Source organism: Harpegnathos saltator, unplaced genomic scaffold, assembly GCF_003227715.2.
Source record: "Harpegnathos saltator strain DR-91 unplaced genomic scaffold, Hsal_v8.6 scaffold13, whole genome shotgun sequence".
Lineage (NCBI taxonomy): Eukaryota > Metazoa > Arthropoda > Insecta > Hymenoptera > Formicidae > Harpegnathos > Harpegnathos saltator.
Window position 1 is genome coordinate 1,262,419 of NW_020229906.1, and position 27,973 is coordinate 1,290,391.

General features: G+C 50.7%; 1 protein-coding gene across 1 annotated transcript; it reads left to right on the forward strand.

The window, feature by feature from the left end:
* LOC105191392 (choline transporter-like protein 1) lies at positions 1-27,967 on the forward strand (the record flags this gene model as incomplete). The annotated part of the gene is made up of 11 exons (XM_025307890.1): positions 1-399; positions 24,057-24,208; positions 24,330-24,443; positions 24,538-24,686; positions 25,692-25,772; positions 26,012-26,102; positions 26,682-26,745; positions 27,065-27,173; positions 27,403-27,511; positions 27,645-27,764; positions 27,863-27,967. Coding segments are annotated over exons 1-11 (1,116 nt in total), but the record flags the coding sequence as incomplete, so codon positions are not given.
* Positions 27,968-27,973: the final 6 nt, after the last annotated feature.

Here is a 27,973-nt window from a genome sequence, read left to right on the forward strand (position 1 = left end):
CGCGTACGTGCGTACGTGCGTACGTGCGTAACGTGCTCACGCGCGGCAGATTCGCAGCTACCGGGCGGAGTACTTTCCCTCCGCGCACTTTGACCTGACCGCGACGTTAGGAGGCCCCCGGCTCCGGCTGATTCGTCGGCGCGCGCTCCCGCCGAGGGGAATTTCACGAGCCGCGCGAGCTAGGCGTTTCCCCGAAACGGCGCGATAAATCGCGCGACAAGTCCCGCGACGGATGCCGATGAACAACACGTCGATCAGCGGCCACAGCGCAAGATCTCTTGGCGGCGGACCAGAGCGCAGCATTCGCGAGCCGTCGTCGTCGTGGAAATTGCCGAGGTCGACTCGACTCCAGTTGGACCAGTGCCCAGGATTCCGCCATGGAGTCGCTTCTGGAGGAGAGTAAGTCTCGGGAATGCATACCGCTCGCATCTACCTGCACTTGCGAACTCCTCCTCCTCCTCCTCCTCCTCCTCCTCCTCCGCCTCCTCCGCCTCGTCATCCGTCTCCCTCGACTCGCGGGACGAAGCGAGCAACTTGGCGACGCTGAGAAACTGCCGCGCGTAGAGAAGCTCCTTCCCGAAGCTGGAGAACGGCGCATGCACGATTCGCCGATTTCCGCCGTGCGGGAAAGCTCTCGCTCCCAGAAGACTCTCCGGTAATCTTCCCGCGATCCTCCTCCTCGCAGCGCTCCCTGCGTATCGAAAGAGGATCTGAATTTTTTACGAGCTGTTCATCAATCAAGATATCGCCGCTCTGTCGATTCTGTATATTCTATTCCCCGAGGCACGAGGCCGTGCCGGGGAATTAGAGCACGTCGATTGAACTTGACGTAGCCTCGCGGAGGAAGTGAATCTTCATTTCGCGAAAAAGCCGATCCAGTTGTCGAGGAAGATCGTAGACACACACACACACACACACACACACACACACACACGCAGCGGCTGCGACCCCGGCTGCGACGTTCCGAGCGATCGAAACCGAAGCGAGCCGGCAGGTCGCGTGCTCGCTCTCGTGCGTCCTCCTCGTTGCATTTACGCGGCCATTCTCGGAGCTGTCGCATGCGCCGCGCGGAACTAGGTGAACGTCATCGGCGAGTCGTGTGCTCCCGATAAAACGTTCGCTCTCGTTTCGCAGCGTCGGTTGTCGCCGGCATCGTCGTCCTCGCACCTGGCGCAGGTAATGTGCCGGCGCCGCTCGGGAACAATGTCGTGTGTCGCGATGAAAAAATATCGGGAGCGCACGAGAGAAAGGGAGAGAGAGAGAGAGAGAGAGAGAGAGAGAGAGAGAGAGGGAGAGAGAGAGAGGGAGAGAGGGAGCTAGAGAGAGAAAGAGGAAGAGACATTTCTATCGTTTGATAACGGATGGCACCACACGTTCGCCAACCGATCGTCGCGAGCCGCCAGCGAGAAGATAATCGCGCGAGCGACAATTGAGCGGAGGAAAACGCGCGCGTGCGACGACGACGACGACGACGACGACGACGACGCACCGTCGCGTTCGTCCTAGTCCTCACGCGCGTTTCGGTCGATACGATACGCCGTTTGATTAATCGCGATAATGTCCCCCCTGTCCTCGTCCTCGCCCATCGCTGTCGCCTACGACTGCCAGTCGAACGGATCGGCGGAGGAGAATAGCGAGCGGCCGGAAAAATAAACCGCCGCGCCGGCCGAATCGCCGTTCTCTCTCGGCCGTTCAGATAACTCCGCGAGCTGGTCGCGCGAGAGAGAGCTCTCGTGAATATTCATCGGCCGATCATCTTCGGCCGCGAGCAGCAAACGCGCCCGTGAAATTATTATCATCGAGCACGCTCGCGCGCGCGCGCGCGCGCGCGAGTCTTGTCAACATCGCCCGCATGAATAAGTTATGGTCAATTATTGTGCATACGGGACATATGCACGTCGGGCTAATAAAGCGCGCTGCATTCGGAGCTGCATTTTGCATGAGTATGTAAAGTGTCTAGTATGAAATACAAACGCGCCCGATCGCGAGCATTTCCCCTCGCCGGCTTTCTCGTTTCGCTCGCGCCCGATACACTTTTCTCCGTTCTGCGCGAGAAACGCAGCGACGCGCCAACGATACGCCGTAAACGCCGTAAACGTCGTGCCGTGCCGTGCCGTGCCGTTGCACCGGCGAGAGATCTCATCGACGAGAGAAAACGCGCCCGCCTCCAATCCGCGTCGCGATCTCATCTGATTTTTCACGTCGCGCGCGCGCACGCGCCGTTTCCGCGAAAGCCATCGACTGCCAGCCGCGGAATTATCCGGCGCGCCCACGCGTCGTCGCAGGGAGTCAATAATTTGGCATATCGATACCGCGCATCGAGCGACTTACCGCGGACATGGTCATGCTATCGTGGGATTTGCGGGCGTTTCAGCGAGACGACGACTGTATGAAACGCGCGTTTCACGTCAGGCAAGCTCGGCGACGCGCCGTCAAGCGACTCGCCGCGTGCCGGCACGGCGAAATAGCAACGCGGGAGGTCGGAGGTCGCTCGACTCCACGACGACGACGATGACGACGACGACGACGACGACGACGACGATGACGGTGATGAGAATCAAATTGCGCGGCGTACGCGCGCAAACCACGCTCCGAAATAAAAGATACATCCGCGCGAAATTACGTGGAAACTCCGGTCGGTTTTCGCTGCTCGTCGCCGCGAAATCCGGGGCTCCGGATTCCGCGCGTAACTCGATATACTCGTCGCCACGTGGATTCGCCGGGACGGAATCGGGATCATGATTTAAGCGCGTGTGGAGCGCGTTTCATTCTCACGCGGAATTCTCCCCCGCACCGGCTCGTCATTCTCGGTTTCACATCCCGACCGCGTCCCAACTTCTCCCGCTGAGTCTCTTCTTTTCCTGCACGTCTCCTCGTCATGTTGTCTTGTTCTTTTTGTTCTACTCTCGTTTCTCTCCCTCTGTTTCTCTCTTTCTCTCTCTCTCTCTCTCTCTCTCTCTCTCTCTCTCTTTCGTGACAACCATATGCATAACTCGCAGACACGTTTATTCTTCGGTAATTTTGTTTCTCCTTATTTTCTGCATCTTACTTTGTCTTTCTATATTTTCTGCATTTCTTTATTTCTAAGGCAAGAACCTCAAGATTATGTTTGTAACTACTGTACAATCTCTATGGGTTTTCAATCCCGGAGTGAAAACAAATAACTCTAACTCTAACTCTAACTCTCTCTCTCTCTCTCTCACATATTTCCTTTTCATTTTCATTCTTACTTCTTTAACACACATTCCTACTTCTTGGACCTTTGGAGGTCATCCTGAGGCTGATGAAGAAGGCCTCTCCCCTCCAAATCTCTTCGCTCGACTATCGATCGATCTATCTCGAGTATCGCAGCAAATTATGGTTCGTCCAAAGCGTCCACGCGACGTATCCGTCGGGCGCGGATCCGGCGGTCGCGTAATTATGCCTCTTCATTATCACCGTCCTCTCGGCACCGCGGAAGCGCGTATATTTCGCGCGGCTATAATTGAATGGCTTGATGCGTCACGCGGTAGACATGCACGAGTTTCGGTGCCGGTGGTTTGTGGAGTCGCGCTAACCCGAGGGCAACGCGGCGCGGGCGGGCTCTCCCCTTAATTTAGCGCGGCCTTAAATTTTTCGCGGACGTTATCTGTGTTGAATTATCTCGCAGCCGTGTACGGACCGACACTATATCAGCCCCGCGTGCCACCGGCTCCTGAGGACGTTTTCGGGCTGCTCCGCGCGGCGAGTCGTTATACGCGCTCAGCTACTTGGCCAAATTAGAGCCTGCGGACGCTCGGCGTGTCGCGGCTCGCGAGGTCAGCCAGGTTCGTGTCCTCCATACGCCGCGTTTAGCGCTTAGACATGTTTTGTAACGGTGCTTCGCGGCACTGTTTTCGCGACGGTCGCCGAAGCGTACAGTCGTGGACAGAAAGGCTGTCGGGTCTTTTATAGTGAGTTTCGGAACGTATTCCGTCTTGACGAGAATGAGAGTTTCCGCTCTCACGCTCTGACACGCCTGCGCAGTCATCGATTGAAGAATAGAGAAATCACATATTAACAAAGATTAAAAATTTCTTACCATACTTTGCTTATATTCTTCTTATTTCCCGTCATATTCGCGACAATATTGAAGAGGCCCGAGCCTCTTTTTAAGTGTCAAATTTATTGTTGATATATTTTCTTAAATGACATATTTTCTCTATTCTTCAATCGATGACCTGCGCAGGCGTGTCAGAGCAGAAGCTTTCATTCTCGTCAAGACAGAATACGAATTCCGAAACTCACTATAAAAAACCTGACAACCTTTCTGACCACGACTGTACAAGTTTCATGAGTCTCGCGGCCTCGCGAGTAGGGACGCAACGCATAAGTCGATAAAATCGACATATCGATATGAATTTTATTGATTTTCGTATTTTTCAGTTATAGCTCTGGGGGTCTATTACGGTTCTACGACCGAGATGAAAATGACAAGAGTGAGTGAATTCACTAGAATATATATCATGTGATCGCTCGATGTCTAGTAAATTCGCTCACTTTTATAATTTCCACCTCAATCGTTGAACCGTAATAGATCTCCCGCTCCATGTATGTAGTGATCTCCGGCAAATGTGACGGCGGTTTATTATATACTTTCTAATAAGAATACGACAATAAATTATATGAAGATAAAAAAATTTTTTAAAGATCTTTTCACATTTCTCGTGCATACTCTTTATATGCATACCCCTGTATGTATATATTTTTTTATATAAACATCGATATTTTTCAAAATTATCGCTAATATCGTTATCGATATTTTGAGAAATCGTTGCATCCCTACTCGCGAGTATTTCCGCGAGGCCAGCCTCGGCTTCACGCGTTCACACCGCACGCGAAGACGTGCGTCTTTCTGTTGATTCCGAGTTGGGCGAATAATCATCGATCGGGACGCGAGTGAGTTCAGGTTGAGGCTCGACGAGAGCTGACGGCGTGGGTCGTGTGAGCGCGCGACGCTCATACGGCGGGATCAAAACGCAGTATCGAGCGGTGGTCTCGCGCGCGCGTGGACGAAAATGTAGAAGCGCATCTAAGATTAAAACAACGATATGTTTGGGGACGTGAGCGAGTACACGAATAGCAGCCGTTCTCTCGAGGGCTTAGACATCGGACGGACGGGCGAACGGAGGTGTTCTCCAGCTTTGTCGGGAAGGAGTTAGCTGCGAGAGTTCGTCAAGAACAATTTCCGCCGTCGCTCGCGACGGACGTCGTGGAATTTAACTTAGCGTCTCGGAAGTAAATATTTAGGCGAGTCCGAGAGCGCGCGAGAGCTCTTCAGCGATGCAGTTGTGTCCTTGAATCATTGAGAAACGGAGAAGCCCCGGCCCGGGAAGACACGGAGTTGCTCTTCCCGTGTCTTTCTCGTGGGAGATTATAGCGTTGCGTCTCGAGGCACTGCGCTCATTATCGGCTTCCTCGAATGACGCGACGGCGGCTTCCGTCGACCGTTTGTCCGCGGCTTATCGATGTCTCATTCTTACGACGGTGACCAAACCAATCGTTGCAACACGCGTTGCGAGCATCGGTGAGTAATTGCATGTGAATTGCATGGATATCGCCCGAATATTTGGTCGATCTTTCAGAAATCTCCGAAAATTTTAGAAAATCTCGTTATGTGCATGTCACATTTTTCCCGCTGATAAGTTCGTGAAACCGCTTTCGCGAGAGTCCAACAAAATCGCACACAACTGCAATCCATAAACGCGACGTCTTCCCTGCGTAACGCAGGTGCAACCGGAAACATTAATCAGAACGTGATTTTCCATACACACATTATAAAAAAAAACCACCTCGAAAATTGCAGAGACGCGCAGAGACGCGCTCCGTCGGTCGGACATGACAACGAGAGGCGCGCCGCGGGGCGGCTTTTTTCGAGCGCAAACACGGCAAACGATGGCAATCTATTTTGCAGAGAACGAATATCCTTCGTAATTGCAGTCGATTGGAGAGATAGTAATAAATGACGCGCTTCGATGATAGAAGATAATGTTGTTATTCGGACATAGTTACCGCCGCGCTGCGCTCTCTCGCAATCGCTGTTGCGGACGCTATTGCCGACAACTGCACGGCGAACGCAATTGCGCTCTCTCTACCCCCCCTCTCCCTCTCTCTCTCTCTCTCTCCTTCTCTCTCTCCCTCTCTCTCCCCCTATACGCGCTATGTGATGCGAGCAATTACCGGCATCATTACCAATATGCGGATTACGCGGAACACGCGAATGCGCGCGCGAGGCGTGACCGCGCGGCGGAATCGAGGCTAGTCGCGCGGCTGTTTTATTCAGCGTTCATATCACACGTACGGGCAAACTTACACAAACGTAACGTACCTACGTCCGAGTTATCCACGTAAAGACCGTATCACACTAGCGACTCGCGACTACGGCTGCGATTGCGATTGCGATTCTTCCTCGACCGATCAGAAAGCCGTCGAAACGACAGTCGTGAGTCGCAGCCGCGAGTCGCTGCTTTCTGATTGGTCGCGGAAGAATCGCAATCGCAATCCAGCCGCAGCCGTAAAGACCGTATCACACTAGCGACTCGCGCTGCGGCTGCGGGCTGCGGGCCGTCGAAAATCTGGCGAGCCGTCGCCTTTCGCGGTCGCCCCCCCCCGCCGATCCCTGCGATCCCTCGCCGATTCTTCCTCGACCGATCAGAAGCCGTCGAAACGACAGTCGTGAGTCGCAGCCGCGAGTCGCTGCTTTCTGATTGGTCGCGGAAGAATCGCAATCGCAATCCAGCCGCAGCCGTAAAGACCGTATCACACTAGCGACTCGCGGCTGCGGCTGCGATTGCGATTCTTCCTCGACCGATCAGAAAGCCGTCGAAACGACAGTCGTGAGTCGCAGCCGCGAGTCGCTGCTTTCTGATTGGTCGCGGAAGAATCGCAATCGCAATCGCCGCAGCCGTAAGACCGTATCACACTAGGACTCGCGGCTGCGGCGATGCGATTCCCCCCGCCCCACACGTCGCCCGCAGTCCGCCTGATGTCCGGAATCGCTCCCCGCCGCACCAGACCGTATCACACTAGCGACTCGCGGCTGCGGCTGCGATTGCGATTCTTCCTCGACCGATCAGAAAGCCGTCGAAACGACAGTCGTGAGTCGCAGCCGCGAGTCGCTGCTTTCTGATTGGTCGCGGAAGAATCGCAATCGCAATCCCAGCCGCAGCCGTAAAGACCGTATCACACTAGCGACTCGCGGCTGCGGCTGCGATTGCGATTCTTCCTCGACCGATCAGAAAGCCGTCAAACGACAGTCGTGAGTCGCAGCCGCGAGTCGCTGCTTTCTGATTGGTCGCGGAAGAATCGCAATCGCAATCGCAGCCGCAGCCGTAAAGACCGTATCACACCAGCGACTCGCGACTGCGCCTGCGACTGCGATTGCGATTGCGATTCTTCCTCGACCGATCAGAAAGCCGTCGAAACGACAGTCGTGAGTCGCTGCTTTCTGATTGGTCGCGGAAGAATCGCAATCGTAATCGCAGCCGCAGCCGCAGTCGCGAGTCGCCAGTGTGATACGGTCTTAACGCATCGCCCCGCGACGCGTCGCGTGCGTGCTCGGGCACGCGCGCCGCGCGCGCGCGTCGTATGAAAAATTCACGGTGCAACGACCCGCTATTTTTCAACGGGCCGACCGGCGCGCCTATCGCCTAACGGGAGAGGACGCGAAACGGTGAATCGTAAGATAACAAGGCGCGACGTGTTCGCGGGAGGAGGGAGCGCGAGCGGGGGAGCCGGTGGAAATTCAGCGTAGCCGGCTCGGCTACGCGACGTACGGTACGTGTCTGCGACGGCAGTGTCCGTCTCTCATTGTTGCGGCCGGTCGTCGCGGCTCGACGGCACCGACGGCGGCGACGGCGGCGTCGGTGGTTCTTCGCTTTTCTCGCGAGCCCGAGCGCGACTCGCGGAGATTCCTCTCCGCGCGATCCGAGCCGGCGCGACGGCGAGCTTTCGCCGCCGCGCGAGGGAACCGGTTTTTCGATAGCCGCAGCCGCGAGAGATCGTGATAGCGCGGCGCGTAATTACGCGAGCTTCCGAGTGCTCTCAAGTATTCAGAGCTATTCGGCCGGCGTGTCCCTTTTTGCGCGGACAATTCCGCGCGTATTGGCACGCACGCTCAAAGGTGCGCGCGTGCGTTGGCGGACCGCGCTCGCGCTCGCGACTACCGTTATGTGTTATTAGCGCGCAAAGCACTCCGGGCCGCGGAGTGCTTTGCTGAAACGCAGTCGATAGTGCCGGTTCAAGCGATATTAGACGCGAGAGAAACGAGCCCCGTCCGCGGGGATTCCTCGTGCGTTTCGCGCTGCAGCGGCTTGCAGCGGTTTGCAGCTCGCTCGCAGAAGAGAGGAGGAAAGAGAGGGAGCAAAACAAAAAAGAGAGCGAAAGAAAAGAGAGAATTAGCGGGCATTCGCACGCTTGTGAACGAGAGAGTTACCGGCATCGCCGGTACGCATCGCGACGCGATATCAAAACGCTTTGTAAATAAAGCGAGCGGACAATCCAGGCGAAATATGCCGCCGCCGGCGGCTTTTCGTTCTTTGCATACGTAAATTGCGTGAGTAAAACGCGGGATTTCATACGCGTAATTTATTCGCCGCGTACGAACGACACGCATGCAAATCGAAACGGCCGTTTAACACATTCGACATGTTTAATGCGCGTGTTATTATGACGAGTATGCGATGTAGCGCTCGCGTTCGCCGCGACTGAAATTTTTAATGGCTGCTCTTCAGAGAGAGAGAGAGAGAGAGAGAGAGAGAGAGAGAGAGAGAGAGAGAGCGACACACGCGCCACGCTTCCTCTGGAATTGATTTTTTTCCCTAGCTGCGGAAAAATTCGACGCGGTGCGCGAACGCGCGAATCTATGGGAGTGCCGTGCGAGTCGGCATGCTTGACTAGGGATGCCGATTTTTTTTCCATACAGATCGATTTAAAGATCGATTCGAATCACGAAGAAAAAAATCGATCTTTAAAAAATCGGTTTGTAAGGAATCGATCGGAATCGGTATGCATGTAAAGTGAACCGCTCATTAAAGTATACTATCTGTCAAATTTCTACACTCTAAAGTAGACCTCGTGTAATTCATATAAAGTTTAATATGAATTAAAGAAATCAAACAGATGGTACTCGTTTGGTTGTGTTGTGTGTGGCCACAACAAGATAGACACAAAAAGACCTTTGAATCTTTATGCTATTTAATTAGTTTGATTAAACATCAATCAAGAGTTTTTGATCGTTATTAAATAAGAAATCACGTTTACTATTATATGCATATACATATGTATATAATATATACTATTATATGAAGTGGCTGTGATTGGTTCGCGCGTTCCGTTCCGCTGAAAATTTTCGCCCGTGGGAGATCGGCCTAAAGGCAACGTAATGTGTATCGTGCAGCCATTAAATGAGTTCAAATATAACGACTAAAAAGAAAAAAAAAAAAACTGTATTACTAGTAGAAGTTGAAAAAGTCGTGTTGGCGATTTTCAGAATTTACAGATCGACCCTTGAATCGATTCAGTTCCAGAGAATCGATTTGAAATCGATCTTTTAGGCTTTTAGGCTTAGGATTAATAGATCTTCGATTAAATCGATTTAAAATCGGCATCCCTACACTTGACGCAGTCTTGAAATGTTCAACGGCGGATACACTCGCGCCGGCCAGAAGTCCCGAGTAGAATTTCCATTCAGATGAAGTTCACTGGAAATTAACGGAAAAATAAACTGCTAACTATTCGCGTTCCCGCGCTTGAACCTGAGAATACCTCGCCTCGCTCTTGCCGACGCGGTAAATAGCTTTGTAATTATGAGCTTCTCTCTTATTTTTGCCGAGCTTTCAGCGGCGAAAGCTACTGATTACCGCGCGCGTGCGCGCGCGGAAACCTGTCATTGAAAGCTCGTAAAAAGAAACGACTGCGCCGACCCGTAGACCACTGCGCGATGTCCCGTTGGCTAACTGAGAGCGTAATTATATCGCATCGTCGGATAACGGGGAAGAAACGGGGATTTCCGCGAATTTTGCCAATTGGACCCGATCGCCTTACGGCGACGACGGCGCCAAGATTGCACCGCGGTGCAAGTAATTAATTGATCGCACGCGTGACGTGTTCTCATCCGCGCGCGAGATTGATAAGGCGCGGCGCGCCGGCCGAAATTGCCTCGGACGAGTTGCTTAATAAAGTTAGCGCGCTGCGATTAGCGCGCGTACTAGTTAGATAGTTAACGCGCGAGGACCTTGATGGACAACAAGGTCTCAACTTGGGCGTCGCGAGCATTACGCTCTCGGCCGCCGAAGACACCGTAGAAAATGACGCGGAGGTCGGTAGGAATAGACGTAGAGTCTGCGGAAAGAGGGGATCAAGCAGGTAGGCAGAGAGTGAGAGAGGAAGAGAGAGACAGAGACAGAGACAGAGACAGAGACAGAGAGAGAGAGACGCGAAATCGCGAGAAGAGACCGCTGGAAACGAATGATTTCGCAGAGAGTGCGTGCGTGACGGTCGACGTGGTAGAGAAAGAGAGAAAGAGAAGGAAAGAAAGAGAGAGAGAGAGAGAGAGAGAGAGAGAGAGAGAGAGAGAGAGAAAGAGAGCGACGAAGAGACAACGAACAAAGGACAGAGAGCACTGAGAAGAAGAGAGAGGGGGAGACAAAGAGAGAGAGAGAGAGAGAGAGAGAGAGAGAGAGAGAGAGAGAGAGAGAGAGAGAGAGGAGCGATAGAGAGCGAGAAGTAGGAGGTCAGCGCAGCGTGAGAGAGCGAGAAAGAGAGGAAGAAAGAGAGAAAGAAAGAGAGAGAGAGAGAGAGAGAGAGAGAGAAGAGCGGAGGAGCGGACAGGAGAACGGAGATGGAGAGCACGAGTGCACAGAGTATCGTTAACAGGCACAAGAGAGGCCACGTTCTCTCCAGGCCTGCCTATAATCACACAAGTCGGCCTCTCGTTAGTGTCGCGGTCGAGCTCGCTCGCGAGTGACCGCACTCGTCAAACGTTGTTCGTGGCGAGTGAGCCGCCGCGGGTCGCGGCGGAGTTCTCGCGACCTCGCGACTTCCGCGTCGCCTCAAAAGATACAAATAGAGAGAGAGAGAGAGAGAGAGAGAGAGAGAGAGAGAGGGAGAGAAAGAGAGAGAGAGAGAGAGAGAGAGAGAGAGAGAGAGAGAGAGAGAGAGAGAGAGAGAGAGAGAGAGAGAGAGAGAGAGGTGCAGGAAAGGCACGAGCTCGATGTCTTATGAGCGCGATACGTGTTTCCGTTTCTTTGTCATTCCTCTCGGACAAAGTTTTCTCTTCAGTGCCTCCTCGGTGTGACCAAGTGCGGCTTGCTGGATCGCCGGAGCGCGCACGAGACTGAGACTTGACTCCGATCCGAAAGGTACGTTCGCAAACTGAAGCGTCGAGGAGAGAGAGAGAGCGCAGCAGAGTCGCGCCTCTCGGCGTCCCTCGGCAGTCCCGCAATATTAGAGCGACTAGAATAGTCGCAGGCTCTGATGTCGGTCGCGTTTTCCTCGAGATCGCGCTCGGCGAGACGGCTTCTCTGATCTCGCCGAGGCCTTGGCCGGAGGAGGCCGAGGAGGAGACCGCGAGAGACCTGTTCTCGCTCTCTCTCTCTCTCTCTCTCTCTCTCTCTCTCTCTCTCTCTCTCTCTCTCTCTCTCTCTCTCTCTCTCTCTCTCTCTCTCTCTTTCTGCCATTCTCTCTGCCGACGCCGCTGCCGTCGTTCGTCGCTGCAGCGGTCTCTTCTTCTCGTTCTCCATCTAATCTAATCGGAAGAGACGCTTCTTATTCTTAACTCAGTTGACTCAGCCTCCCACCCCCTCTCAGCCCCGCCGCGATAAGACGTGACACGGCTTTCGCTCGGCTGATATCGGCCTCGCAGCAGGAAGTCTCGCCGACAGCGCGCCTGTCGGAATCATCGCAGGCCGCCTAGTCTGCTCCTTTCTTCCCCGTTCTGCTCGGCACCTCGAACTACGCCCACAGGTGTGTCACGATCGTTAGCGCAAATCGCGACACGGTTTACGGCCCGGCCGCCGCTGCGCCGCGCCGCGCCGCGCCGCGCGTTGCACATCGCGACGGTAAGAGCTCGCTTTGCGAGTGTGCGTGTCCCGCGGTTCCAGTATTCTGCACACGGCCGTCGTTCCCGAAGGTCCCTCCGAAGGTAACCGGCGGTTATTTCCCACTTGTCGATTGTCCGTATGTGGGCTAATGCGCGTGTGCGTGCGTGCGAGCGCGCGGGTGTCGATTTGAAAATATTTGGCGTCCGTGCGCCGCGCGAGTTTGTCCGTCCGGTGCGCGGCCTCGAGGAAGCTTGTTCAACCATTTAATGCGTGAAAATACGACTTGTGTTTGTCCATATTTACCGACGTCGCAAGGAGAGTATTTTGCTAACCGCGGTGCGCTCTCTCTCTCTCTCTCTCTCTCTCTCTCTCTCTCTCTGTCCGCCGCTTTTAATATTGACGATCGCTCAATATTTGTCCGCGACTGCTCGGTAATTTATTGGAACAATAAACTCAATACCTGGCTGAATAATAATAATGATAATAATAATATCGACGGCAGCCTCGTTCCCGATGAACCGCCGGCTCCTCTTCCCTTTCGCCTCCAGACGAGAATTCGTGCCGGTGGGATAACCGGAGGACGTATCCGCGCTCATAGCAGGTGCGCTCGCAAGTGCGTGTGCGTGTATGTGTGTGTGTGTGTGCGCGCGCGCGCGCGTGTGCACGCTCGCTCGCGCGAGTCCTTGGATGCAGCCGAGCGATGTACGGCTGCGCGATGACAAATGGATTGCGACGTATTCGCTGGAGGAAAGAAAGAAACTAGCGCTGCGAGAACGCCGGATGGCTCGCTCGTCTCAATAATAGCGTCCCGGACGTCACGCTGTCGGCTGCGACTGATGCACCTTGGCCGGCGGACGCGAGGAGCGAAGCGGAAAATCGATCGTCGTCGATGACGAGGCGAAGCCGAGGAAGCATGCGATCGCCGTCGGACGAGCCGTGTCCATCGTTGATTGCGCCGAGAGAGCGGTTAATTAGCCCGGCTGCGCGCGCGCACTCGACGCACTCGACGCACGCTTCGACTTTGTTCACGCGGGCGCGGCATAATCGCATGCAAAATCGCTAACTCGCGTCGGCCGATCGATTACGTATGTATATTAACGTACGCCAGGTTAATGCCGCGTTACGCATGCAAACGTTCTCGTAACTCGGCATCGCCGACGCTCGCGCGGTTTCGCTCGTTACCTCGCTCGGCGGCTTCGGATCGGCCGCTCTGACGGCCATGTGTGAATCGCCACGGACCGAGGAACTGGGAACGCCGATTTTCGAAATCGGTTTAATCGAGGATCGATTAATCGGAGCCTGAAAGATCGACCTCAAGTCGATTTTCTGGAACTGAATCGAACCAAGGATCGATCTGTAAATCCTGAAAATCTTCGATATGATTTTTTCAGTTTCCACTAGTAATATATATATTTTTTAATTCTTTTTGGTTGTAACGTGTGAACTCACTTAATGGTTGCAAACGATGCACATTACGTTGCCTTTAGGCCGACCCCCCACGGGCGAAAATTTTCAGCGGAACGGAACGCGCGAACCAATCACAGCCACTTCGTATAATAGTATATATTATATACATATGTATATGCATATAATAGTAAACGTGATTTCTTATTTAATAACGTTTAAGAATCCCTGATTGATGTTCAATCAAACCAATTAAATCCTTAGCATAAAGATTTAAAGGTCTTTTTGTGTCTATCTTGTTGTGGCCACACACAGCACAACCAAACGAGTACCATCTGTTTAATTCCTTTAATTCATATTAAACTTTATATGAATTACACGAGGTCTACTTTGGAGTGTAGAAATTTGACAGATAGTATACTTTAATGAGCGGCTCACTTTACATGCATACCGATTCTGATCGATTTTCTGAAATCGATTTTTTAAATACCGACTTTTCTCTTCGTGATTCGAATCGATCTTTAAATCGGTCTGTTTGAAAAACAAATCGGCATCCCTACGAGAAACCCGCCATTCCCGCGGGGCTCAACGAATCGCCGGCTTCCCCCTCCCGAAGACAAAGAATCCACGTAGGAAATCGCCACCTCTACCGCGGAATTTGTACCTCTCACATGGCGCGGTTGTTTCTTTGTCATCGCGCAACTACCGTCTCGCGCCTCACGTCGCTCTCGTTAACGGAACGCCCGCTAATTACTTAATCCTGCGGATAATCAACCCTCGCGCTGCCTCGACGACGTCTCTGACGCTCTCTCTCTCTCTCTCTCTCTCTCTCTCATCAGTCGAGACTGCATATCGTATTAAAACACGTCACGCGGTCGTTTCCGCAATTTGTTGACTTTTCGAGCCACTTCACTGGCATTTCTGACGGTTGATAAAGTTACGCTCCGCGTGACTCTCGCGAGCGGCTCATTTATGTGGATCATATTCGCTCCACGGACAGTCGATGATGATAACAAGCGAGCGTACGACGGTTCATATTCCCGGGGTGCCGGTCGAACGAACGAACGATGTGGGACGTTGCGAAATAAAAAGGAGGAAAACACCTGCGTTACATCGCCGCGGTATACGCGAGAGAGAGAGAGAGAGAGAGAGAGAGAGAGAGAGAGAGAGAGAGAGAGAGGGAGAGAGAGAGGGAGAGAGTTTAAGCGTCGCGTCTTTACGACGCCAGGCGAGATTGCGTTTCTTTTTACGCGCCTTCGAAAACACACGGCACCGCGCGCTAAATCGAGCAAATAACCGACGCCCGGCGCCGCCGGTGTAAGCCTATCTTCAGGCAGTTGCGTTGATAGTGCATCGATCGTATAGCCCAGAGGTTACGCGAATACGAGTGATACCGTTGTCCGGATTTACAGGCAAGCGCGCGTCCAGATACCCGTTGTATTTTCCGCTCCGGCAAAGCCGGACGTGCGAGAGAGCCGCGAGGATTAAAAGCAGGCGGTTTCGCCTTTGATTCCGACGAGGTTGCCCGCGAGAGCAGCCCGTCTGCCTACCGCCTGCGCCCGCCATCCGCTGCCAGGATCCCATGAATAATTGAAGAACGAAGAACACACACGGCGGATTATCATAATGTGCGAATGACGCGCTGGGAAATCTTCATGAAGGTAGAACGACGATATGATGCGATCTCCGTTTACGCGGCCGCGATTCTCGTGTACTATTGTTCCTCCTATCTGTCGAGGTTCGAGTTTTGAACACGAGAGAGAGAGAGAGAGAGAGAGAGAGAGAGAGAGAGAGAGAGAGAGAGAAACAGAGAGAAATTTATCGTCCCTGAGGGATGGAGGTGCGTATTTTTTGTTTAAATTTCTTTTCGAGCGTCAAATCGAGAGAGTAAAAAAGATTAAGGAAATTTTACGCGTAATTGCGGCCGAATAAATTAATCACGCAGGAGACAGCGAGAAAGAGGGAACGTTTGTTGGGGCGATATAAAATAGCGAGAATATGTGAAGTATTAAGGACGAAAAGTACGTGTGAATGTGTGGAGCAGAAGAAAGTTCTCGCGATCGGAGAACGACGCTCTTTGTTACCTTATCACATCGATACGCGTGCGAGTGATCCGATTGTTGTCTTTATTTTATCTTTCATTATCAAGCGCGTAGCTTGTAAGAATCGATGTTTCCCGTGAATCGAACGTTTCCGGTGAATCTACGAAATATCCGAAAGGAATGACTCACGAGCGACTTGACAATTGACGCGTACATCATCTATCAATTCGCGTCTATCCGTTAACGATCTCCATGTTGGATAATAGATGGCTCGTGTTACTCATCGGATGTTACGTAATTGAAGCGAGATTACACGCGGGCATTAATGACGTACGTAATTATGCACAACCAGTGCGACGCGCGGAGGCGCGAGAAGCGTCGTTAGATGGAATAAAGTGCGATTCCGCGGGCAATTGCACTCGCGAGAAGGAACTCGCGCTGCGAGTTCGCAGATTTCTCGCTCCGTCGTGCTTTCCAATCCGACGAGCTTCACTTCAAAAATTCGTCATTTGTCACGGACTTGTAAAATACTGCCCCAGAAACAACGTGCGTGAATCGTTCGCTGTTGTTCGACAAAAGATGCGCGACGGGCAGGGGCGGCGTTGTGGAATTTTTTACGCGCACCCTCGAGAAGGGGCTCCGCCGAAATTCCTGCGGTCCTCTTTCTCAGCTGTTCTCCCTTCGACGAGGGATCGGTCGCGGCAGGTGAACGCTCGCGGGTCGGCTCGCGTGGAAAACCGACCGCGTCAGTTGTCGAGCGCGATAAATTCGAGCCGCAAACAGCGGAGGGATAAAACACGGGGCGGACTTTACTCCCGGGCTTTCGACGCACGCGGAATGCTGCAGACGGAGCGGAAAAGTTCAGTCAGTCGTTAGCGGCGACTGAACGGCGATGAAAAGACGAGCAGCCGCTGCTTCTTTGTTATCGCCGTCGAAAATATCCGGTCGGGCGTCGAGGCTGCGTCGAAAATCAATTGAGATAACTAAAACGCAGAGACTTTCTACGGAAATTTTTTTTTTTTTTCTTACAACCGAGTTTCCGTTCAGTTCAACGGAAAATCGATTGCACGAGCAGAGTGCTTTCCCGTCTACAGCCACCTCGACCACGTCGACCCTTTATTCCGCGAATAATATCTCAATATTAAACATTCTCCTGTGCATGCTCCCCGGACCTTGATGGAAAATTTTCACTCAGTGTCGCGACTAATATTGCTTCACACCAGAAATCGGGCGGGGGCGAATCGAACACTTTATCCTCTCGCTATTACATTTAAATTCTCGCGCTCAGCGTCCAACGACAGTTCAGTCTCAGAGCAGCCCCTTCTCTCTGGCTGGCGTCTCTCCCTCGAAGCTTTTTACAGATCCTTGTCCGAGCAGGTCAGCAGGTATAGCTCGGCGCTCGAAGATCGAGAGGTGCTCTCTTTAGTTATCCGTGCATCGCGACTGTCGGCCGACGAGAAGTTGACGACGGCCGTATTTCTCCTCGGGAAAATTGAACATCGCTCGCTCGGCTGATTTCTCAGTCTCCCGTCGAGTCTCTCCGCATGCTTCGTTGCGATTGTCTGCCCATCATCGTCTCCTTGGTTTTCCCGGCTGTCGGTACGGCGTATGGTGGAATCTATTTCCTGCTGATTTCCCGACGACAAGCCGTGAGTCACTTGCCATCGAAGATAGCCAAACAGATTCCCTCGGGGTGGGGCGTAGACACGTAGATGGACAAAAACGTGCCTCTGAGGCTACGTGCGCTGGTCTACTCGTGTTTCGGTTTCCCGGTAACATTACGCGATCTATTCAGTTCGACCAGCGAAAGCGGGCTAACTGCTTGATCCGAGCGAGTGAACCACGGGCTCACACACGTAGAACGCGAGAGAGAGAGAGAGAGAGAGAGAGGGAGAGAGAGAGCTCCGCGAGAGCGTGAGGGGATTTGACTGGAGAGGAATATCCCGTCACTGCGGACATTCGATCTTTGTCCAGAGCTTGAATTCCTTCGGACGCTTCGTCAAACTTTTTCCAATCATTTTCCGACGGGAGTCAAGCCGGGCAAAGATCGACGACAAAGATCGTGGATAACGAAAGGAGACCTTCGATCTTGCTTTGAAACCTATCATAAAAGCGCCCAGTTTGTGTGTACAAGTTTACGGCCGGGAGAGTGAACCCTACATTCATCTGTGTTGAGACTCGTGAGTTGCTCTCCCATGTTGGGAGAGAATACGTGGACTGACACGCGCGAGACCTGTGTTTCGTGATCCTTCGCCGGATTCGCATCGTTCAGCGCCGGGAGAAGAACATTTATTTCGTCGCTTCGTGTATAACGGTAACGTAGAAGAAATTACGAGACGATTGGAAAAGGAGAGAGAGAGAGAGAGAGAGAGAGGCTCACTTCTTCAGGAGCAGCCGTTTCGGGAAAGGTATCCGTTTGCTCTCTCCTTGATATTCAACCTTGCTCTTTAGTGCGAACGCGTATATATAAGCATAATTTAGTCATTTCTCACTCGAAATAAGTATCCGAGCGACGATCTGTCGAAGGCGCATCGAGTATGCTTCATGTATGAATAAGCGATGGAAAATTATAGCGAGTCTTAATTCTCGAAGACGTCGAAGAGGTCGAGTCGAGAAGATCGACTTATCTTTCGACGTGAATAAGGCAATCACCAACGCGAAATTAAAACGAATCAATGTCGCGTCCGAGTCCAAAATGGTCACCGTATATAGTTGCGCTTACTTGCAGCCGAGCTGCAACGGACCGACGCGCACGTATGCGTGTGCGTGAAGTCAGACGCGATGAGTCAGTGTCCCCTTCTTGATTGCTCGTACGTGCGGCATAATTAGCGCAACGCGCTCGCTCTGGGCTCATTTAGTCATCTTCTCATTGTGCGTATTGTCTCGCGCGAACTCCGAGAGTCTCGAGGACCGCTGGAAAACCGGCGCGGCTCGCTCAGCGTTGCTCTCTCCTCGCGAGGTGAGTCTCTCCCTCCTCTCTGCCTTTCTTCCTCGCTGGCGACTCCTCTCAGCCCACGTGACTCGCATCGCCGGATGAGATTATGTATGTAGTCACGGCAGCCGCACGCGCGCGCGCGCGCGCGCGCGGCTTTGCGGTGTCGATTCGCAAGAAAAATTCGCAACTTCTTGCCTCGAGCTTTTCCTCCGGAATAAGCGCGCGCGCGCGCGAGACTCTCTTCCCCTCCATCTCCTCTGCCTCTTTCCACCGCTCTCCGCTCCGACTCCGGCGTCTTTTCACGGAAGTTTCATCGAAAAGGCTACACCGTCCGATGCGCCCGTAAGTTCTCGAGAAATACGTCTTTCATAACTTTACGCGAACTCGGTCGGATCCATTCGGGCGATGCCGTCGGATACGCGAAAAATAGATCCGCGCCGCTCGTTCGGCCGACAACTGCGAAAATAATGCCCGGTGCCGGCGACAATTAACGACGACGAGAGGAGGGACTTCGGGAGGAGATCGCTTCATCGATGCACGCTGCAAATATCGCGATCAATCAAACACGCCGTCCATTAACATCAGGACGCCCGACGAGCGCGCGAGATGACGAGAGCTCGAGCGAGGCGCGAGGACGTAAGATCTTCGCTGATCAAAACAAAGCGACAGTGTAGCGTGCGGAACGACGACGGCAATTCGAGAATAGTGCTCTCTTTGAAAGCATGGAAAGGAAGTAATTCAGAGAGAAAGATGCGTATGATGCGTCGGAACGGATGGACGGCCGATATTTCCCTTATGATTAACGCGAAGCAACGGACAAGTAATTGTTACTAGGGATGCCGAATTTGTTGTCAAACAGATCGATTTAAAGATCGGTTCGAATGACGAAGAGAAAAGTCGATATTTAAAAAATCGATTTCAGAAAATCGATCAGAATCGGCTCATTAAAGTATACTATCTGTCAAATTTCTACACTCTAAAGTAGACCTCGTTTAATTATCATATAAAGTTTAATATGAATTAAAGAAATTAAACAGATGGTACTCGTTTGGTTGTGTTGTGTGTGGCCACAACAAGATAGACACAAAAAGACCTTTAAATCTTTATGCTAAGGATTTAATTGGTTTGATTGAACATCAATCAGGGATTCTTAAACGTTATTAAATAAGAAATCACGTTTACTATTATATGCATATACATATGTATATAATATATACTATTATATGAAGTGGCTGTGATTGGTTCGCGCGTTCCGTTCCGCTGAAAATTTTCGCCCGTGGGAGATCGGCCTAAAGGCCGAACGTAATGTGCATCGTGCACAGCCATTGAGTGAGTTCAAATATTACAACTAGATAGAATTAAAAAAAAAAAACTATATTACTACACTGTAAAAAATGATGTGTTAGATTTAATATATTTCATGTGTCTCAAATCATCCAGTCTCGTTTATGTGTTAATTTAACATACAGCAAATATGTTAAAAGAATAACACACATAATATGTAAAAAATTAACACAAAAATTTAACATTTGAATGCCGTCAAGAGTCACAGTTTGCGTTAAATTGACATAGAATGAATGTTGCTTCAACATTTGGGAAAAGTAATGATCTATGATTTAATGAAATGAAAATGTTAGATTGACATAATCTATATGTTAAAAATCCAATCTTCACATTACCGGAACTGTTAATATTATACATTTAACACAAGATAACTATTATAATGAGGAAAATGACAACACATCTTAGACTGTTGACTTCAACATATGAAATATGTCATAACAGGAATTCATGCATTTAGATATAAATTGTGTTACTTTAATACTCGGAAATGTCATGTTTTAACACTTGAACCAAATAGATAATCTTAATTTAACACAAGAAAGTCTAGGTAACACAGCAACGACACGTTAAACTAACGCACGACTGTGTAAGAGATTCAACACAAAACTTTCCACACGCAAATAATTTTGACAAAAGGTACGAAATGTATTTTTAATACTGCGTAGCGGAAACTGAAAAGATCGTATTGGCGATTTTCAGAATTTACAGATCGATCCTTGAATCGAGATTCAGTTCCAGAGAATCGATTTGAAATCGATCTTTCAGGCCCCGATTAGTCGATTAGATCGATTTAACATCGGCGTCCCTAATTATTACGCGAATCGAGCGATTGAGAGACCAGCTGTCGTCGATTCGTCGCACTGACCGTCCTCGCGGGAGAGCCCGCGTCGCCCGCCGCGGTGATTAGGCGGCCTGCCGTTATCGCGATTAGTTGCCGATAGCGGCGGACAAGAGGGCAAAGCTACAGATAATTGTCGAACGCGCTCGCGACTCGCCCGCCGTCGTCGTCGTGGCCGACGGCAAGATGTTAATCCAACCGACGTTCACGCTCCGATCCGCGCGACTCCTCGAGACACGAGCGGTGATTCGATGGCCGTGGGCCAGATGCGCGTTAAACTTTCATTCGGCGATTGCCGTCGAGTGCATCGATTTTCGACGCTTGATTCACGACGACGAGCGGATAATTCGCGCGAATAAAAACACGGGAGGTATTAAAGCTTCGTTCGCGGCCGGCGGGCTGAGCTGATCCTCGATTGCAGGCAGGAAGGGAAGAGAAGAAAGAGACGTATCTCGGGAAAATGACGCGTCGACGAAAATGTGAGTGTTATTCGAAGAAAAGTCGATCTGCAGTCGATCGACGCGAGTCGCGTCGTTTCGACGAGCGTAAGTCGCTTGTGCGGTGACAGGATTACGATACGAGACGGCATTGTGCACTTCTGTACGGTAGAATCGATTTCGAGAGGATTCTTCTGAACTCTTCGATGACACTCTCGTTGATACTTTATTTCGCTCGGCGGCGGCTGTCGTCGGTATGAAGAGACATTTGTCTTTTAAATACGACACGTGTGAGAATTCTCCCTAAATCTACGAATACAGCAGGTGAACATTTCTTCGCGGCTGTCAAAGTGTTGGACACTCAAACTTGGCGGATATATTTAAGCACACATTTTGTTTTCCTCTCATCGTTGTCATTTGCTTGGAAAGAGCCGTCCAGAATTACGATGCTGACGCTTAATAACGCATCCGCCAGAAATGTAGACGGAATAATCGTGAAGGCTGAAAACAGGCGACGTCGAACAGAGAGAGAGAGAGAGAGAGAGAGAGAGATAGAGAGAGAGAGAGTGAGTCGTGCGGTATCATAGTATCATTCTCTCTGTCACTTTGTACCGAATCCACGAGATGTCATCCGCGCTGACGTTTAAATTCGACCAATCTAGGATTAGAAATCGTCGAAACGTAGGACGAGCTAAATCCGCCGCGAGGACGACCGGTGTATCTAGGAAGAGCGCGATTAGAGCGCGCGCGCGCGCAGTTGAAGGCAGGAAACAATGACGTAATTTTGCGATGTCTTCTCGGTCACGGCGATAAGCCTGTTATCCGCGATTGAAATTCCGCAGCATTTAAATGCCGCGCGGCCGCCGCTTGAGCGCGTCGCTCTTTTCACGCCCACTTGGCGCCTGCGATCAATTTCTCCCGTGCGCTTCTTCCTCGCGACCGAAACACGCCGGGGCATCAGGGGCTGTCGATGTACGTTTCCCGCGACTCGCGAGATAATCGTCGAATAATAAATTTATCGTCGATAACGGATAGATTGAAGAGACTCGCAAGAAATGACACACACGCCGCCGCGGGCGTCTCCGTTCGCGAGTGGCCTGGCTCGCAGCCGAGCGATTGCCGGCCTCCGCGAAAGTGCGTCGCAAATGAGTCGCACTGGGTATTCCAATTAACGCGTCACTTGTCTCGAAGTGACGTCTGCGAGATGCGAAGCTTGGCGCGCTCATTGTCCCACCGCGCGCGCTCGCGCGCGCCGAAAATCGTCCGTGGCGATCGCGCCTTCCTCACTTAGAGAGCCTCATGGGAATAGAGTGGCAAAATTGATCACGTGACCAGGTCTCTGCTGATTCGATGGAGGCATAAAGTCTTCTTGACCGATCAGAATAGAATAGCAAGATATAGCAAGACGACAGGTTGCTTTTACAGTGAGTTTTAAGAGCAGTCTACAGTAGGAAAAAAAAATTTAGTATCTCCAACAAAACTGTTTGGTTGAGGCATTTTTTTAATAGCAACCAGATATCTTGTTTTATATAACAAAATATTTAGTTGCCTCAACTAAATATATTTTTCTGCTTTGTTCTCTCTGGAACTGCAGATGATTTTGTTCTTAGACTTCGTGTGTAAAAATCAAGCATTTTAGTTGTTTTATCCATAAAAATTACACAACAACGAGATATTATTTTACCATAAACTAAAATAATGCTCAATGGATACTGTTTTATCCTTCTGTGCACCAAAATTTAGATTTTATATATTCAGAAAAAAATTATAGTATTTTTGACAAAATTCATATAGTCAAAGCTTTTTGGTTGCCACAACAGAAGTATTACGTTATACGAACAAATCGTACAATCAAACAAGATATTTGTTTACAGGAACTAAACAGTTTTGTTGGGCATATTTTAACCAAATTATTTTGTTGTTACAACAAAATTTCGGTTCGCGCAACGATACATTTTTCCTAGTGTAGGCATCTTTTATACTATGCACAAGATACAAAATTATGTAAATAATATATATTACGATTCTTATTCTATGTAAATCGAAGCGACAAATATTCTTTCACAATTAATACTTATTACTTACGGATAATAATAATAACGATTGACAGACTGTTATTGACAGTACGTCAAACTGCTTTAAAAACTCCCTGTAAAACCAACCTTCGTCGCCTTCTGTTATATCGATATTCTAATTGGTCAAGAAGACCCCCATCCATTTGTGCCTCCATCGAATTAACAGAGACCTGGTCACGCGATCAGTTTGCCACTCTCTATCCTGACCCAAGCGCGTTCGGGCGCAACCAAGCACTTGCTCGTGCAAGATCGAAAGATCGTATTACCCAAAAATCTCGGATGGATGACGAATCGAGAAGCCGAGGTCACGTTTGAGGTTTCTTTCTTGAAACCGCCGCGATTATGTTTCCACGCGTGTTACCATGGCCGGTGTTTGCTTCCGACCGGCCTTGCGACAACAATGGCCGAGCATGCAGCTTTCCCGGCGTATTAATCGATCGACATCGACGTGACCTACGTTTTGTTCGAAGAGCAGCGAAGGCGCATTCGATCGTCATCGAATCCGCGTAGCCGCGGCGTAGTCGCGCGACTCTGCGTGTCGCACGATATACACGTCGAAGCGGACAGACCCCCCTCGGCCGTCGCGGGGGTCAATCGCGACGGAAGAATCTTCCGCCGGGATCTCGCATCGATCTCGCCCGGCACAGCGTCCCGCGATTCATTCGAGATATCGCACGAACACGACGCCGCATCGAGAACCCGCTCCGCACGTGACGTCCGAGTCGCGATATCAGAGTCGCGCAAATCCCGCTGTGAGATGGGAAAAGAAAAAGAGTCGTCATATCGCTCGCTATTATAGCACTTATCGCATGTGTTGCAAGTAATTGCTCGCAGTGTCGGTCGTGGTCGAGCCTTCGATAAACACCGTGGCGACCTATGACGGGCTGATAATCGTATCTATCTCCGACTTGTGTTTTCGAAGCCGGCGCATCGGGCAGAGCGACAGGCTCGCCGAAGGCTGATCAGGAAGAGGAACAGCAGTTGGATCGTACGGAGGAACCAGCGGACCCGACCAGTCCCGAGATGGGTTGCTGCGGTTGTGCGGACGAGCCGTCGTCCAAGGTGGAGCCCACGGTGAGACAACAACCGCTTGAATTATCGACGACTGTCCCGCGCACGGACTGTTCCCGATTGCGTTTCGCAACTCGCTCTCGCTCTCTCTCTCTCTCTTTCTCTCTCTCTTTCGTGCCTGCAGACTCCCGAGAATCAAGGCTCGCCGTCGAGCTACTCGCAGCCGATCTTCGTGAAGGATCGATCCTGCACCGACGTGTTGGCCGTGATTGTCCTGCTCGCTCTCGCCGGCGGATTCGTAAGTGATATGTCACATGTGTCTCCCGCCCCCCTCCGTTCACGCTCATTAAATGCACGGCGTTTCGTTTTCTCCGCGCTGATTTTCCACGCAGGCCTTCATGATGACGAATGTAGTGAAGAAGGGTGACATTTTCCGCGTGATCAACGGCTACGATGATTGCGGAAACGTCTGCGGCCGCGTGACCCCGGCCGAAAGCGACCCGAGATTTAGCTGCAAAGGTGGCAACATGGTCGACAGGAGGTGAGCGCGTTTCTACTGATTCTACTGATGAGGATCTCTAGGCCTTCGAGGATGGGCGCGATTTCGCCTCTATTATTTCGAGCTTGATTATTTTTATCTTGCGAAATCGATTATCTCGCGATGCCTTGCACCCCGACTATTCCGGCTCTCGGCACTAGGGAAAACGTATTGTTGCGCGAACCAAAATTTTGTTGTGACAACGAAATAATTTGGCCAACAAAATGTGCTTAACAAAACTGTTTAGTTCCTGTAAACAAATATCTTGTTTGATTAAGATTTGTTCGTATAACGTAATACCTCTGTTGTGGCAACCAAAAAACTTTGACTATATGAATTTTGTCAAAAATACTATAATTTGTTCTGAATATATAAAATCTAAATTTTGGTGCACAGAAGGATAAAATAGTATCCATTGAGCGTTATTTTAGTTTATGGTAAAATAATATCTCGTTATTGTGTAATTTTTATGGATAAAACAACTAAAATGCTTGATTTTTACACACGAAGTCTAAGAACAAAATCATTTGCAGTTCCAGAGAGAACAAAGCAGAAAAATATATTTAGTTGAGACAACAAAATATTTTGTTACATACGTTATATATACGTAAAACAAGATATTTGGTTGCTATTAAAAAATGCCTCGACTAAGCAGTTTTGTTAGAGATACTAAACTTTTTTTTCCTAGTAGGGAGAGAGGAAAATTCGAAAGTGACCATATTACGTAACCGTATTACGTGACTCTCGACGAGTACCATCGAATGTAACTCTAAAAGTTCAGAGAAATCTCTCGGTGGCTTGAGAATCTCGGCCCGAAATTAAAACTTTACCGATTGTGAAAAGTTTATATATTTTTTAATCAATTTCTTGGAAGCCAATTACCGTCGTATCTTCAACCGTCGCTCATTCTGCCAGGCTCTGATAAAAATGCAGAAAGCTTTAAATCAATTCCAATGTAGAAATCCCGCTGTATCGTTTCCTCGAATAATTCGACCGCGTTTCGCTCAGGTATCTCGACGTGGAAATGGAAACAACCGGAGTGAAGAAACGCACGTGTGTGGCCAAGTGCAACGAAATGTCGAATACAACGTGAGTATTGTGCGAAATCGAGGCTCGATATGTGCACGGCGTCACACAACGAGGCGCACACACCTTCCCGTCCTTCCCGTCAATATTATACGCACCGCCTCGGAACGGCGTGAGCTGAAAAATTAATCCGGCTCGAATGGCCGTTCTCACGTTTCTCCGATCGCGATCTTACGATCTTGCGATACGTGCGAATGACTGGATAATAAAATGGATCTTGATCGTCCGCGTTTGTTTCGCAGGATGCTGTTCCTGAACCGCTGCGTGCACAAGCATGTGACCGACACCATCAACAAGATAATACGGAACCTCGGCTTGGACAGCTTTTACAGAGTAAGTGGACGTTCTCGAAGAAATGTTTCTCCTTCTTCAAATTATCTGCCGCCATATCGCGCGCGAGGATCTCTTAGTATCACCGGGCTTTCGTCTCCTCAGTGGAAATCAATGCTGATCTAAAGCGATACCGAGGTGCGATGCGCGTGCGTGCACGAGCTACTCGATATCGCGTATCAGTGTCTTGTATATTCTCGGATATTCCCGATCTTATCGATAAGAGATAGCTTATCCGATGTTCCGAGAATATATCTCGCCTCTCGTGTTCTGTCTCTTCGCGCGCGGAAAATCCGCGCGATTGTCGAGTCTCCATTTAACCGACGAGAGAAGAGAGGGACATTTATCTTCTCTGCGAGATTTCACACGCCTTTGGACGTTTGCGATTGCTGAAGCTCATTTGACAGCGCGTCGCAGGTGCAATCTCCTTTGAGAAATAATCTCGCTCGCTCGTAAATCGGAGACTCTCAAATCGCATCAACCTGATTGCCGACGAGAATCTCGCTCGATCCGACACACGCTTGTTGCATCGAGTAAATTATATCACGAGTTTGCAGGTAACTGGCGAACTTTTTGTTGCAGGAAGCGGTCAACGATCTCGGAGTCGCTTGGCGCGAATTGGTTTATCTTCTGCTCATAGCTTTGGGTACGTCTTCCGCGTGCAGTCGCGGCGCGATCTTTCGTGTCACATCTCAAGTCTCCGATCGAACGTTCAATTGAACACGAGAGAGCCGCGACGTGCGCCGTAAATTCAAGAAATTCCAGGTCGCATTTCTCTCTGCATGCATGTGTGTGTGTATGTAACATACACATATGGCAGCGCCTGTTCTTCTCCCACCCGGAATGCGCCGCTCTCTCGTGTATTAAATTTCGGAAATGACTTTTTACAGCGGCGTCCACGCCGCGACGCGAAACTCGGCGGACTCGGCGGAGTGATTGATTGCGGCCGATTGCTTTTTTTGCAGCGTTCTCGCTCGCCATCCTGGTGGCCTTCCGCTATATGGTGCAATGGATCATTTATATCGTATTGATCGGCGTAATTATCGCCTGCATCGGTGGCACGACCTTCCTCTGGTAAAAAGGCAGCCATTCTCCCCCCCTCCCCCTCCTCCGCCCCGTAGCTCGATTCGCGTCCTCCGCTTCGGCGGAATTCGCAGCGAGACACACACACACGCTTTGTACCAACGCCGAGTTGTTGTTCGGCGTTTTAGCTACCTCGGGCGATACCTCGGTATTCCAATTTTAGTGCCGTAGTCGCATAAGTCACGCCGCCGGCATTGAAATTTCATCTTTTCCCGCGCAGGTTGGCGTGGTATCAGGAAAATAAGGCCGTAAAAGAGAACGCGATACCCGCCGAGGATTCCAGCGTGGAGCCCTACTTCATCTACGCTATTATTATGTCGGTCGTTACGGTAAGGGAACCCGTTATGTACCTGCCATTGCGCTTTCCCACGAACAATCCGCGCAGCAGACACACTCGCACACACGCACCACACGTATACAAGCCCGCACGCGTGTGTATGTACACACGCGCCTTTCTCGCAGGCTATCACGCTTCTGGTGGTCCTGGTGATGAGGAAACGGATCGCGCTGGTCATGCAGCTCTTCCGGGAGGCGGGCAAGGCGGTATGCGCGATGCCGGCCTTGCTGTTTCAGCCCATCTACGTGAGTGCATCTCGATTCGATTACACCGGGCTCGTATCTCGTATCTCTTGTCGTCGAACGGCAAAACGTCGGACCTCGCGAAATTTTCCTATTTTCAGACGTATCTGCTGATCGGCCTGACGGTGACGGCGTGGGTCTATTGTACGCTGTGGATCGAGAGCGCTGGCGACATTTATAAGAACTCTAAAGGTCACATCCATTTCCGGAAG